Source organism: Heteronotia binoei, chromosome 14, assembly GCF_032191835.1.
Source record: "Heteronotia binoei isolate CCM8104 ecotype False Entrance Well chromosome 14, APGP_CSIRO_Hbin_v1, whole genome shotgun sequence".
Taxonomy (NCBI): domain Eukaryota; kingdom Metazoa; phylum Chordata; class Lepidosauria; order Squamata; family Gekkonidae; genus Heteronotia; species Heteronotia binoei.
Genome location: NC_083236.1, coordinates 70,836,401 through 70,850,923, shown reverse-complemented (window position 1 = coordinate 70,850,923; position 14,523 = coordinate 70,836,401). Strand labels below are relative to the sequence as shown.

General features: G+C 51.0%; 2 protein-coding genes across 2 annotated transcripts in view; one reads left to right on the top strand and one right to left on the bottom strand.

Moving 5' to 3' along the window:
- SPIRE2 (spire type actin nucleation factor 2) overlaps positions 1 to 577 on the bottom strand; it is a 37,714-nt gene extending 37,137 nt beyond the window's left edge. The window contains exon 1 of the mRNA XM_060254261.1: positions 306 to 577. The gene's annotated coding sequence lies outside the window, so the exon portion shown is untranslated. The remainder of the gene's footprint in view (positions 1 to 305) is intronic.
- A 238-nt stretch (positions 578 to 815) lies between these two features.
- Positions 816 to 14,523, top strand: part of FANCA (FA complementation group A) — a 63,897-nt gene continuing 50,189 nt past the window's right edge. The window contains exons 1-6 of the mRNA XM_060253868.1: positions 816 to 908; positions 6,393 to 6,654; positions 8,159 to 8,418; positions 8,534 to 8,660; positions 11,629 to 11,738; positions 12,968 to 13,055. Of these exons, the coding sequence (XP_060109851.1) occupies positions 816 to 908; positions 6,393 to 6,654; positions 8,159 to 8,418; positions 8,534 to 8,660; positions 11,629 to 11,738; positions 12,968 to 13,055 (940 nt within the window). The remainder of the gene's footprint in view (positions 909 to 6,392; positions 6,655 to 8,158; positions 8,419 to 8,533; positions 8,661 to 11,628; positions 11,739 to 12,967; positions 13,056 to 14,523) is intronic.

The following is a 14,523-nucleotide window of genomic DNA, read 5'->3' as shown; positions in this document are numbered from 1 at the left end:
GAGAAAGGGGGGCTCCCCCCAAGCGAGGAGGCGCCCACATTCCACGGCAGCCGGCTGCCCCTTCCCCAATGCCCAGCACTTTGCAAAGTGTGTGTGTGGCGGGGCGGGCGGGGGGTTGCTGATTTCCCCGAAAAGCCTCCAAGGAATGCAAGTCGGGGGGGGGGGGGGCGGGAAGGAAGCGCCCGGGAGGGAGTTTAGGCGAGGCCCCGGGCAAGGGGGTGGGGTTCTCTCCGCAGGCGACGCCCCAGGGCCAGTCCGGCCGGCCCGCATTGCAGCGCCCCCCCCCGCCCGCCCGCCCGCCCTACCTGCGGTGCCGTGCTCGCCGCGCGCCCAGACGGTGCCGTCTTTGCGGAGCAGGATGTCTTCGGGGTCGCGGATGCGGCCGGCGGGTCCCCAGCCCGGCTCGGCGCCGCCCAGCCCGCGGCTGCACTGGAAGCAGAGCGCCCACGCCTGCTCCTCGTTCACCGGCTGCTCGTACGCCTTCAGCACCTCGGCCAGCGACAGCGCCTCGCTCCCGCCGCCGCTCCCGCCGCCGCCGCCGCCGCGCTCCTCCTCGGCGCCCCTCGACGGCTGCCCCGCCGCCGCTGCCCGGGCCATCGCCGCAGCCCCATCATGGGCGCCTCCCGAGGAGGAGAGTCGGGCCCGTTCCCATAACAGCGCCGCCGCTGCTCCTGCCGGCCAGCCTGGGCACCGGGGGGAGGAGGAGGGCGGCGAGAAAGGGGACGGCTCAGCCGCGCCTCTCCACGCCTGCCTGCCTGCCCGCTTCGCACCAGCCGCAGCGCCCGCCCCCAGCGCCGACGCTCCCGCCTCTGACCATGTGCAGAGGCCCCCGGGGAAAAGAGGAGAGGGAGCGCAGCGCCCCCCTCAAGGACTACCTGGCCGGCCCAGACCCCCTCGCCCCCTCCCCGGTTGGGCAGAAAGAGGCCACCGAGGGAGGGGGGAGCGCAGCCGCAGCCCCCCCCCCCAAACAGCAGACAACGCATTAAGCCTGCTGGTCTCCAGCAGGAAGGGGCAGGAGGACTCCAGAATATCCCAGGCAGGCAGCTGTTCTGCACTGGACTCCTTTGTGCCAGGCTGCCCCAAACAGCTCACCTTGTTTTCCTCTCCTCCCCTTTATCCTTAGGGCAACCTTGCCAGGTAGGCTAGGCTGAGGGGATGTGAGCGGCCAAAGGGCACCCAGCGAGCTTCCAGGGCACCCGTGGGGATTCCACCTGGGGTCTCCAATAGTCTTAACCGCTACACCACATTGGCTTTCAAGTGGCACTCTGTTCATGCCCAGAGGCATGCTCATCCTAGCACCCCCTTCCCCAGCCTCTAGCATCTCTTCTGGCAGAGCCGGCCTCATTGCTCTTCTGTGAAGGACTGGGAGGAGAGCCCCCTTCTCTAGGGGCCTGTCTGACAACACTTCCCTTGCCCTGGTGTAGTGGTTAAGTGTGCAGACTCTTATCTGGGAGAACCGGGTTGGATTCCCCACTCCTCCACTTGCACCTGCTGGAATGGCCTTGGGTCAGCCAGAGCTCTCTTATCTGGAGAACCGGGTTGGATTCCCCACTCCTCCACTTGCAGCTGCTGGAATGGCCTTGGGTCAGCCAGAGCTCTCTTATCTGGGAGAACCGGGTTGGATTCCCCACTCCTCCACTTGCAGCTGCTGGAATGGCCTTGGGTCAGCCAGAGCTCTGGCAGAGGTTGTCCTTGAAAGGGCAGCTGCTGTGAGAGCCCTCTCAGCCCCTCCCACCTCACAGGGTGTCTGTTGTGTGGGAAGAAGAGAAAGGAGATTGTGAGCCACTCCGAGAGTCCTCGGAGTGGAGGGCAGGATATAAATCCAATACCACCTTCTTCAGTCATCCAGGAAAACTGAGAGCCTGGCCTTTGGAGACACCCCCCTCCCCCCCCCACCGCAGCCCTTTCCTGCTCACCCCCTGTCAAGATCCTAGCCTGCTAATTGAGGGTTGTGGGGTTTTTTGGCCCCTGTGTGACACAGAGTGTTGGACTGGATGGGCCACTGGCCTGATCCGACAGGGCTTCTCTCACGTTCTTATGAGGAGCAAGAGAAAGGACCACCTGTCTCTGAAAGCACCCAGTTGCAGAGGGGCAGCCATGTTTGCTCCGTGTACCAGAAGCCAAAGCAGAAGTCCAGGGGCCCCTCCCTTTAAGAGGGGACTCCTCTGCCACTTTCTTAAAAGGAGGCAAATGATTTTCTTTCTGCCCATTGTCTCTAAGGAAGTGAGCTCAGACTTCCCAATGCTCACACTGGGATAAATGTTGGGTTCAGGTGGGTAGTTGTGTTGGTCTGAAGCCACAAAGTTTGAGTCCAGCGGTAGACGAAGTATACCCAGAGTACCCCTGTGGATCCAGAATAAAACTTCCTCGATCCTAAAGAAGGCCACTGGACTAAAACTTTGTTCTGGGATTAATTTTGTAGGTTTTTAAGATGCCCCGAGACTTCTGTTTTCTTTGGCCTCCCATCGTTTTTCTCACAGTCTGCAGGTCTTTCCTAAAAACAGCACTTCAGTCCAGGGACACGGCAAAGTCTTCGCAATTAAATGTGTGTGGTGGGAAGAATCGGGCAAAGGCACTAATTGCAATTGACATGCTGTGTGGAATGCAGCTGCCAGATTCTCAGAGGCACGTGAGGAGTTGTCTGTGAGATCATGAGCAAACCATGCTGCATGCACACACACCCTCCCCATGAGGTCATTCTGTAACATGAAAAAAGTACACCAAGCAGGAGAAGGAAGGATGGTGTAACCCTTTAAAGATGCAACCCCAACTGAATCTGCCTTTTGTTCCCCCACATCTTTTTAAGGAAGCTATTGGAAGACTGGACAAGCTGACTATTCCAATGTTCTCAGGGAAACATGTTTTCCCACCTGCTTTCTCACAAAATCTTGGCACATTTGTGCACCTCCTGGGGTTTCCTGGGCTTTCTCAAACCTGATTTACTCAGGAGCTTAGGCACAAATCACCGTTAATACCTGGATGGCTACTGTAGCGGCCATTCCTTTCCCTTGACTCTTGGGGGCTTTTAATTTTTTTAATTGGAACAACAAGAACATCATTCTATCCATGTCGTGTTCTACAGATATGCCTACCAGGTTCTCTGAAGTCCCAGCTTTTATTTTAAAAGGCCTCTTGTCTCTTCCATTGCAGAGATATAAGCAGAAAGGCATCTCTCTCCGCAAAGGAAGGAAATAGAGACCTACTTAAAAATAAAAGCAGAGATTTCAGATAACTTGAGCCATCTATTGATATAATATAATGTTACAGTGATGTAATGATATTCCAGTGCTGACATTAAAAATGTCAACAGTGTTGGTGGCTGAGGGGAGGGGGTGGCTGCTGCTGGGGGATGGGCAGGGTAGCTACAGCACTGAGGAGGAGGAAGAGAAAGAGAAATTGGATTTATACTCCTCCCTTCACTAGCCAAAGAAGTCTCAGTTTACAATCTCTTTTATCCTCTTTCCCCACAACAGACACCCTGTGAGATGGGTGGGGCTGAGAGGGCTCTCACAGCAGCTGCCCTTTCAAGGACAGCCTCTGCCAGAGCTATGGCTGACCCAAGGCCATTCCAGCAGCTGCAAGCGGAGGAGTGGGAAATCAAACCCGGTTCTCCCAGATAAGAGTCCGCACACTAAACCACCACACCAAGCTGGCTCTCAAAAAAAGCTGTCCCTGTGTGGAAACATAGAAGTTCCCCAAAACCAATAGATGCTATCCAAGCCCTAGGGATCACTGATTCAAGAGAGATCTTGCTGAAAAAACAAAAGAGAAAGTTACCAAGAACATGCCAAGATACAGGATGTAAAAAAGAACTGATAAAAACAATGAGTCAATTTACTGATGAGATCAGATTATTCATGGCTGAAAGATGCACATCAGTGCTTAGGGAAATACATATGAAAAACAGTTAAAATAAGTCACAAGAAATCCTTTGTCCACTCCAACCAGGAAGAAGCTCTTTGATTACCTTATATGCAAACCTGGCCTATGCTGTGGAAACTACAGCATGGGGCAACTGTCTATTCAAATGATATTTCAACTAGTCTGGAATAGCTGGGTTAATTCCCCATAACTCAATAGACTGGGGGGGGGGGGGGGATGGCCCCATGAAGGGCAGAAAGAGCACATGAATTAGGGAACTACCTCCCAAGAATATTTTGATATCAGGTAGGCCCCAAGCAAAACTAAAACACATGTGGCGGATGCCCACGCTCAGTAGCCATCACATACCTACAACACAGTCCATCAAGCCCAGCTCAGCAGAGAAGAATCAGCCAAAAGGAGCACCAATTGCCACAGGCAAGCTGCTTGCAGAGCACAAGCAAAACTAATAAGCAAACTCAGTTCAGCTGATTGGTGGGGCCTGAATGAGGCCATGACTTTAAAGGCCCTGCAGGACTTGCTGTGGGGAGGTGTCTGGCTGACAGGCAGGAGGCATAAAAAAAAAAAAAGAGCAGGGAGTTTGGCTTTAAAAGTTCTCAGCCCTCATCCAAAGGAGGCAGAAGAAGGAAGCTGATTCAGCAGTGGGGTGTGTGTAACGATGACAAGCAGGAGAGGGGGAGGATGAGCAGGACAAGTCTCAAAGGAATGCAAGTCTCCTCTGTAAGGATGCTGCCAGGCCTCAGGAAGGAATTGGGAGGTCACTCCCATGGATGCAGTGGGGCTCGGCTGCCTCTCTAAATGGCATGTGCCTCTTTTCTCACTGATTTCACCACCCTTAAAGGTGACCCATGCTGCATCACTGCCCTGCTCAGAGTAAACAAGCACAAAAATTGCTGGGGGGGGGGAATCTCTTCAGGGAACCTTTCCGTTATTTCAAACCTGTATTCTATTACATTCATAGAATGAAGCACAAAGTATAGCACAATTCACAAGCTCATTTCGTATATTATTCAAGTCCATGAATACTTATATAAAGTCCTCAAATTGCAGTCCCGAATAACGAACTTAGTGCATCCTGGAATCTTTGCTCTTCCTCGTTATTGGAGCAACCGCCAGAATTTCCAGCCGGTGATGCAATTGACCAGTAAGCATTGTCAGACTGAAAATAGCTGTATTTCTTCCCAAAAATAAATGGCAACATGAATCCTGAAACTTCATGTTTCTGTAAATCCTTCTTCTTGGCTGTAACTTATATTAGAACTAATATAAAAACTGAAATTAACATACAGCCAAATCACTCATATAAAAATACATACTCATTACATCCAAGGAAAGAAACTCATTGTAACCATGCAAGCTGCTATAGTAAGCATGTTTATCTGGATAGTTGGATATTTTGGAATGGGTCCTTATGCTGGGGGCCTGTGATCTGGGACTCTGTAAGCATCAGGCAGTGGGTTCCAAGAGGTGACTGGGGGTGAGCATAAAGGGCACAGCTGTAAGTCCCAAATGGAGAGGTGCATCTTCTTCAAGAGGCTGATATTTTACGCGGACTGAGACAGAAGCAATCGAAAAGGCAACTGTCAGCAGAATTGGGTAAGCTGAAATCAGTGTGATTATGGTCCAAGCCTCAGATTCAGCAGGAGCTCACAGGAGCTCCTGAACCTTTCTGATGGTTCCCCCTTCCTCCCCACCTATCTTGTCCACTGAATAATAGGTGCAGCTGCATGACAATCCCTGGATTAGGAGAGCTGGCAGAGCCAGCCAGCCCCCAAGGGTTTTGCCACACCCCCAGAAGCACTAATTAACCCCTGGAGAAGCCCACACCACTCTTTCTCCACTTCTTACGTGATTTTGGGCAGTGGGTGGTTTGGTGGCCTTTTAACTGGGGGTGCGGCCCAGGCGAGCAAAGCCTGCTTGGGCTGGCTGGATCTCTAGTCAGCCCAAGAAGGCCTTGCTTGCCCGGAGCTCTCCTTTCTGCATTGGGTTGCTTTTGGCTGGGGGGGGGGGCAGTATATGCTAATGAGCTCTGCAACCTTTTTTTTTTTTTTTACAAAAGGACCCCTGCTTACGTCCATGGAGGCAGCTCAGCTACAAACCTGTACAGGCTTAGGAGGAGAAAGCTTTACAGAACACCATAGGCCTTACTCCTGAGTAAACTTGCAGAGGATGGTGCTTCAGTTCTTTATGCAACATGTTGAAGAGAGGCAGTGATGCACAGATGCCCTGCCCCCACGGGCTTCTGCTGCCTCTGGGATCTCATTCCTGCCCGCCTCTCACTTTTCTCTTCTGGCCAGCTTGGAGGTGTGCAGAAGCCTCCGCAAGATGGGCCAGCCTCTGTCCTGGAAGCAGGGACCGTGGGCCAGCAGAGGCTTTGCTGCACTGCTGAATACCCTCCTCAGAGACCCTGAGCTGAATTCTGGCTCTCCTGGTCTTGCAGAACTGCCAGTCCTGCAGCTCCGCTGGTTGGGGTCTCTGCAGTGCCTCTTCTCCTCTCCTCTCCTGCCCAGGCCTCCTCCTTCCTTGCGGTGGGCTGCAGAGGCCTGTCTGGAGACTTGACCAGCCTGTCAGAAAAAGCAAATTGTTCTCTGATCTTGGCTGCTGCTCTGAACAAGTGGGGGCTGCATTCTTGGACCTTCAGCCTCTCGCAGAGCAAAGAGACCACAGCGGACCCAAAATGCAGCATCGTTCCCAGCTCACCTGCAGCTTCCTGGGCAGTCTCTGGAGCACCTGAGAAAGAGGAATATCTTCTCTGGGTCACAAACAAGCCCAGTGGCTTCCCCTTAATTTCATCACTCACTTGCTCCCAGCCCTTGAAGAAATTCCTTTCCTACCCCATCATTATTTACAGTTCCAATATTTATAGATGCTTATCGTTTCTTCCTGCCTTTGGCACAGATGTTGTGTCAACCTAACCAGAAGAGAAGGACAAAATAGGAGTCAAGTTGCACCTTTAAGACCAACTTAGTTTTATTCAGAACGTAAGCTTTCGTGTGCTCTCTAAGGGCATGCTGAATACACTGGGCCTTCCTTTGAAAAAGGAGAGTGGTCCCAAAGGAGTTCCGGCCTGCAGGGCGATTCCTGCTAAAGAAGCACTCTGGGTCAGCCATCGCTTCTGGGCCCTCTGGCAAAGGGCCAGGCCCTCCTTCTTTGGACCAGGAGTGGCCAGCGACCAGAAGCATACCAGTGAGGCCAGTAGAAGTTGCCTTATTACCCCACCCCTGGGCATACCTAGGCCGGTTTTGCCTTTCTGAGCCCTTCGCGGTGTGGTGTGTGGCAGGACTAGCAGCCTCAGTGCAGACCAGTGTTTGCACCCCCAGCACTGCAAAAGCCATCCCTTCTCGAAGAGGGAGAGGTTGCAAGTAGCCATGGTGGCCTCGAAGCGAAAGCCAGGCCTCACCTTTTATTAGAAGCAACCTCAGATCCACAAAGGAGCTGGCAAACATTCAAGGTCTCCAAGGTGTGGGGTGGGGGTGGGGGTGGGGGTGGGGGGAGAAAAAGAGGAAGAAACAATATTGCAGGCCCTCATCTTCATCTCTTTAGGATCCCAGGCAGGCAGCAAAGCCAAACCCTTTAAGAAAGATCAAGATGGGTAGCCATGTTAGTCTGTTGGTAGAAGGAGATAAAGAAAGAGGTCTGGATTGATACCCCACCCTTCACTTGGAGTGGTTTACAATCTCTTTCTCTTCCTCTCCCCACCCTGTGAGATAGGTGGGGCTGAGAGAGCTCTTTTGAGAACTGCTCTGGAGGGATTATGCTAAGGGTGGAGGGTGGATTTTCTGACTGGGTGAAAAAAGCTACTTTTTGCCTGATTGAATAATGATCTGGAGCAAGCAGCTAATATACCTGCCTGCCTGTGCCCATCATCTCAGCTCTATCAAGACGCAGTCTTCACATTGGATCTTAAATCTGTACCATTTTACGTTCTGAGCCATTGCCTACCAGCCATGTGTGGCTCTGCTCACTGTGCCGGATTCCTCGTCTGATGAAGTGTGCTTAGAGCACACGAAAGCTGACATTCTGAATAAAACTAGGCTGGTCTTAAAGGTGCACCTTGATTCCTATTTTGTTCTACTCCATTGCTCTGTAGCGCCTGTGTGATTGAGCAAGCTTTGCAAAGCAAGTCGTTATGCAGAAGGAAGCTGATGACAGCCAGTTGTTTGGGGGCCTGATAGGCGCCCTGAGGGGGGGGGGGCGCCGATGCTTTAATAAACATTGGGCTCATCATTGATGGAGACTGTGCAGCACTTCACACCTTGCCCTTTTCTCCCGAAAGCGCTTTCTGCAGCTGCAGCCTCCTTACAGAAGGGGCAGACCCACCCAGAACCCGCCGACAGAGCCAAGGGCCGCCTTGCTGGCTGCCCCGGGAAGCGCCACAACCAAGATGGCGCCCGCTGCCTGCCCTCCCCGGCTCTACCGCCACTCTCGCTATGGCCGCCGCCCCGCCTTCCGGTTGGCCGTGCGACAGCCAATGGCAGCGCGGCGCGCGCAAGTCCGGAGCGATGGCGGGAAGGCGGCCCCTTTCCGCGCTCCTGGGTAGGTTCCTTGGGTCGAGCGCTCTGTGCATGCTCAGAGGCGCTCTCGCGAGGGAGGGAGGGAGGGGGTGGTGGCAAGCTGCGGCTCTGTGTCCTCCTATGCTTCCTGACAACAGCCCGGCCAGGTAGGCCGGCGCTCGCGGCTTCTGCCTGGGAAGAGAGGCTCGCTGGAGGCCTCGTCGAGCAGCGCCCCTCTGGAGCAAGCGAGGCTGCTGAGGGAGGAGGCAGGAGGCCGCAGGGTGGGTGAGCTGCCCCCCGTGGCCCGCCCACCCTTCTGGCTTCTGGTCTTAGAATCATAACATCATGGAATCCTAGACCTGGAAGGGACCTCCAGGGTCATCTAGGCCAGGGGTGTCAACATGTGGCCCAGGGGCTGGATCAGCGCCCCCCCCCCCCCCAGCAACTGGCTGTCATCTGCTTCCTTCTCCCTCTCTCTTGCTTGCTTCTGCATCTCAGCTTGCTTTGCAAGGCTTCCTCAATTGCATAGAAGCAGAGTAGCAAAACTTCGATTTCCTCCATTGGTTGAGGATCCCCTGGGGGGGGGGGGAGGGAGGGAGGGAAAGAGCCAGAGCTTCCTAGTTCCCTGGATCTCATGGGAGAAATACAAAGAAAGCACCTTTAAGACCAACAAGTGCTAATGTTTTAGGCATGTTTTATTTTCAGGTTTATTAAAAAGTTCTTTAGTCCTGTTAATCTGTCTCCTTTAAAAAGTTAATCTCTCTGCTACCTAATTTTAAATAGGTACACCCATGGGCCAGCATGACGCGGCCTGCCCGGCCCAACAAGGTCTCATTTATGTCATATCCAGCCCTCAACCAATTAGTTCAACAACCCTGAGTCCAACCCCTGCACAATGCAGAAAAGTCACAAATGTCTCCCCCTAAATTCACAGAAACTTCATTGCTGTCAAATGGCCATAGAATCATAGAGTTGGAAGGGGCCTCCAAGGTTATCTAGTCCAACCCCCTGCACAATGCAGGAAACTCACAAATACCTCCCCCTAAATTCACAGAGGCCAGCTAGCCTCTGTTTAAAACCTCCAAGGAGGAGAGCCCTTCAAGGAAGGAGAGTCTTTGTGTCGTCATGACTCTCCCCCGCCCCCCAAAAAATCAGCTCCTAATGACCCTTTCCCCAGGATATCCTGCTCCCTCCTCCCTTCCGCAGAACCTTCCTTTCCTGGGATGCCTTTGACTTAATCTCTTTGCTCTCCTTCCCTCCTGAGTTAGGTGTAAAAGCCTCTGCAGCCTCCTTACGGTCCAACTTGACACTATTGTGAGCGTCACGGGGCAGGGACCTGCTTCCTTGGACTCCTTCCTGTAAACAATGGCTTGGTTCTGGTTTGGGCCTGATGCAGTTGGGTATGTTTGAGTGTAGACTACAGGTGGCCAAACTATGGCTCTTTCACACATGTTGTGTGGCTCTTGAAGCCCCCACAACCCCATCAGCCAACTTGGAGAAGGCATCTGTCCCTTTAAATAACTTCTCCAAGCCAAACCAGCAGGAACCTTGGAGAATGCACTTAAAGTTAAAGTTGCTTACTTTCCACCTCCACTTCCCCATCTATCTATCTATCTGTCTGTCTTCTGTCATCTTCTGTCTTCTATCTTCTATCCATCTACTATCACCTACCTATCTTCTATCTCCTTCCTTCCTTCCTTCCTTCCTTCCTTCCTTCCTTCCTTCCTTCCTTCCTTCCTTCCTTCCTTCCTTCCTTCCTTCCTTCCTTCCTTCCTTCCTTCCTTCCTTCCTTCCTTCCTTCCTTCCTTCCTTCCTTCCTTCCTCTGATGTTTATTCTACATAACTCTTACGTTAAGCAAGTTTGTCCACTCCTGGTCTCCACATTTTCAGAGCCAACAGAGAGTAAGCTGCCATTATGATGGGTACTTGCAAGCATCCAGCACACTTTTAGGGTCTAACTCAGGGGTATTGAATGCATTTGTTATGAGGGCCGAGTCTGACATAAATGAGATCTTGTTGGGCCAGACCATGTTTGGCCAAACCATATGCATATCTATTTAAGATTAGGTTTCTTTAAAAAAAAAAAACCTTAAAGCATGATTAAAACATTAGTACTTGTTGGTCTTAAAGGTGCCTTCTTTGTATTTCTCCCATGGGATCCAGGGAACTGGGCAAAGGAAGCTCTGGCTCTTTCCTTCCTTCCACAGGGGCCCAGGAAGGGGGGGGAAGCCTCAGCCAATAGAAGGAAGGGAGGCTTGGCTCAGTAGCTCTGCTGTGCGCTTGAGAGAGCCTGGCAAAGCAAACTCTCCTCCCCCCTTTCCTCCCAAGGGAGGAACCTCAGCCAATAGAGAAAATAGAGGTTTTGCTCTGCAGCTCCTGTGCGATTGAGCAAGCCTTGCAAAGCAAGTTGTTATGCAGAAGGAAGCAGATGACAGCCAGTTTTGGGGCCTGATAGGAGCCCTCTGGAGGCCTGATCTGGCCCCAGGGCTGCATGTTTGACACCCCTGTTCTAATTGGTCATGTCAAGTGGGTATGATGACAGCAGCATAGTGCAGGTTGGCAGTGGGTGAGCTGATCTGGTGCCTGCTTCAGAAGCACATGGTCTTTAGGTTTAAGAAGTGGCAGCACCATGTGGAGCAGGGGTCCTCAACCTTTTTGAGCCTGTGTGTGCCTTTGGAATTCTGACAAGGGGGGGAGGGGTGAGTGCAACCACCAAGGGGATACCCAGAGGAAGCCCACGTGCAGGGGAAAGGGGGTGGTTTGAGAAACACACTGGGAAATAGGAGTGAGAGAATAAACACTGTGGTGGTTGGTGCTGCTGGGAAAAAAAAGGCTATTTTCATTTGCATTGCCACTTGGATCTTCAGTGGCCACTCAGAACCCCTGCTGGGCAACAGCCCTACCCTTTTTCTAAAAACTTGGTGGACATTGAAGAAATTGTGGGTGGGCCTCACAGTCCCAATGGGTGCCATGTTGAGGACCTCTGACAGAGTGGTTGCAGTAGGCTGGGAAGATCCCAAGCACTGGCTCCCCACGCTCCAGAATAACTGCCTCAGTGGCCTCCAGGACTTGGCTCCTGAAGGCCTGAAAGTGGCACCAAGGAAATGAATGTCTTCTTCTAGAAGGTGTTTCAGAGGTAGCTAGTTCATGCTGGTCTTGCTAAAAACACTGACTTCAAACAACCGTGGCTTGATTTCTCAGGCCAATATTAAGAACATAAGAGAGCATAAGAACATATTTTCTCTCTCTTTAGCGGAAAGAGCCAAGAAACAGGCCTGTGGGCCTAGGAATGCCCAGGAACTACAGGAGGCAGCTCTGCGACTTTTGAATTGTCATCAGAATCTGAGTGAGCTCTTGCTGGAGGTAAGAGGGGTAGATGCCAGAGCTGAGTGTGAGGTTTACATTTCTGTTTTGTTTTGTTGTTTTAATTACAATGACTGGCCCTGATAGACTGGCATTACGATCAGGTTAGTAAAAATCTATGTATGGAGTTGAATTCTATGTGGGAGACAGCAATGACTTGTATTAACCTCTTGTGAATAGTCACTTTGCTAGTGCCTGCCACTTTTCCTTTACAGTGTGTTTTTATACACCCACCACATATATTGTAAATAATTTTGAACTCTGAGTCCAAAGATATGGTTTGAATAAAACACAGCATCTGCTTTTTTCTCATAAGCAAGCCCCACTGAATCCAGTGGTGTAGGCTGAGTGTGTCTTTACATTCTGTGGAATGTTTTTTCTTTCTCTGGGAGGTTGTTTCTGCTGAATAGATGCATTGCCTTTCTTTCTAAATTCTAAGAATACTTGTGGTGTTGGTTTGTGCAAATATTTTGAGGCTGTCAAAATGCTACAGGTGGAATCTCTCTTCCTCTCTCGGCTTGACTTCGCGAATGAAGATTTAAGAAAGGTGCAGTAGTCCACGTCTGCTGCAGGCTCGCTGGTGGCTGACAAGACCAATGCGGGACAGGCAGGTCCGGCCACAGTGGCTGCAGGGAAAAGTCTGATTTGGGGTTGGTGCTGTAGCAGTACGATTCTTCCTCAATCTCCTTTTGTCCTCAAGACCAGCTACGCGTGCGTTCTCAAAGGAAGAGACAGCCTGGTGGATGGTGTGCCTCCATGCTTTGCGATCTGAGGCTAGGTCAGACCACTGGTGATGGTTAATGCAACAGGTACCAAGGGATTTCTTCAAGGAGTACCTCTTCTTTGGTGCTCCTCTATTTCGATGGCCGGTGGAAAGTTCGCCATACAGGGCAATCTTGGGAAGGTGGTAGTTTTCCATCCTGGAGATATGCCCTGCCCAGTGCAGCTGCGTCTTCAACAGCAATGCTTGTAACCTCCGCCCGCTTGAGGGCTTCAGTGTTGGTCGCAAAGACACTCCAGTGGATGTTGAGGATGGTGCGAAGGCAGCGCTGATGAAAGCGCTCAAGGAGTCGCAGGTGATGACGGTATAAAACCCATGATTCGGAGCCGTAGATGAGGGTTGTCATCACAACCGCTTTGTAAACATACATGTGGAATAGCTCAAGTGAAAAACCAGGTCATGCGATAAATGCATAATAAACCCAAAATGCTTCTTCTCTTTTCAACAGGTGGGAAGTTCAGAAGGTGATAAGCCATTGTATTCCTGCGGTTCATGTATTGGTGGCCATGAAGACTCAGCTCCAGAATCGTTTGCGGGTGGGTGGAAAAGAATGAGTCTTGCTAGGATACGCAGCTAAATGTGACATTTGTTTATTCAGTGAGATAAAGGTGTTTGGGTCCCTTTTGTGCAGTATGGATACAAAGCGTTGTGGTGGCTCTGGATTCTTTCCATGGCCTCTGGCCTCAGTTTTTCCATCAGGAGATGCAAAGAATGAAACTTGGGATGTTCTGCAAACAAAACATGTGCTCTGAGTTGCATTATTTATCTTGCTTGGAGAAATGTCGACTGCGGGGTGACGTGATAGAGGTTTACAAGATTATGCACGGAATAGAGAGCGTGGAGAAATAAGTACTTTTCTCCCTTTCTTACAATATGAGAACTTGTGGACATTCAATGAAATTGCTGAGCAGTCAGGTTAGAACTGATAAAAGTCCTTCATGCAAAGGGTGATTAACACATGAAATTCACTGCCACAGGAGGTGGTGGCGGCTACAAGCATAGACAGCTTCAAGAGGGGATTGCATAAACATATGGAGCAGAGGTCCATCAGTGGCTATTAGCCACTCTCTGTCTGGGGCAGTGATCTCTGTATTCTTGGTGCTTGCTGAGGGGCAACAGTGGGAAGGCTTCTAATGTCCTGGGCCCACTGGTGGACCTCCTGATGGCACTTGGGTTTTTTTGGTCACTGTGTGGCAGAGTGCTGGACTGGATGAGCCATTGGCCTGATCCAACATGGCTTCTCTTTTGTTCTTAATATTTCTTTTTTTGTGTGATTTTCTGGGCATGTGAATCCACCTTATAAGTGAACCAGATTACTGTTCCAGCTTGCCCACTATTGGGCAGTGGACTGGAGATGCCAGGGATTAAACTCAGGACGATGTGTGTTTAAAGCATGTCTGCCTCCAAGGAGCTATGACCTTCTCCTGTCGCTGCACCCCGTTCCATTGTCTGACAAAGTGTGCATGCACACGAAAGCTTGCATTCTGAATAAAACTTTGTTGGACTCCAACTTAGTCCCCAAATAAGTCATATAAATAAACTGAAAAACAAATAAACCTGGGCAGGGGGGCGGGGTCATCATTATTGAGCATAACTGCAACTTCAAAAGGAGAAAAATGTACTCCATTGAGCATTTTTGTTCGGCAGTACAGGAACAGAAGAGCAGCAAAGGAAATCACAAAGATATAATTGTGTCAGTTTTATCAGTTACACCATTTCTGCTCAATGCAGCAAGGGGTAAAAATGACCCCAGTGCCATTTGAATACACAGTACAAATTGCAAGCAGTGGGGTTGGGAGCAGATCACGGGACACAAAGCGATATTATTAACATTGAGAGTTACATGAAGCGTGTAGATGCAGAAAAATGAAAATAAAGGCCTATCAGCTTTTCCCTACTTCTGGGGTCAGTTTGATTCCACCTGCTAAGAGTGGGGAGAGAACTGGGGTTTGCAATTTTATTTTTGTTTTAATTGAACATGCTTTAAACTATTATGCCACCTTG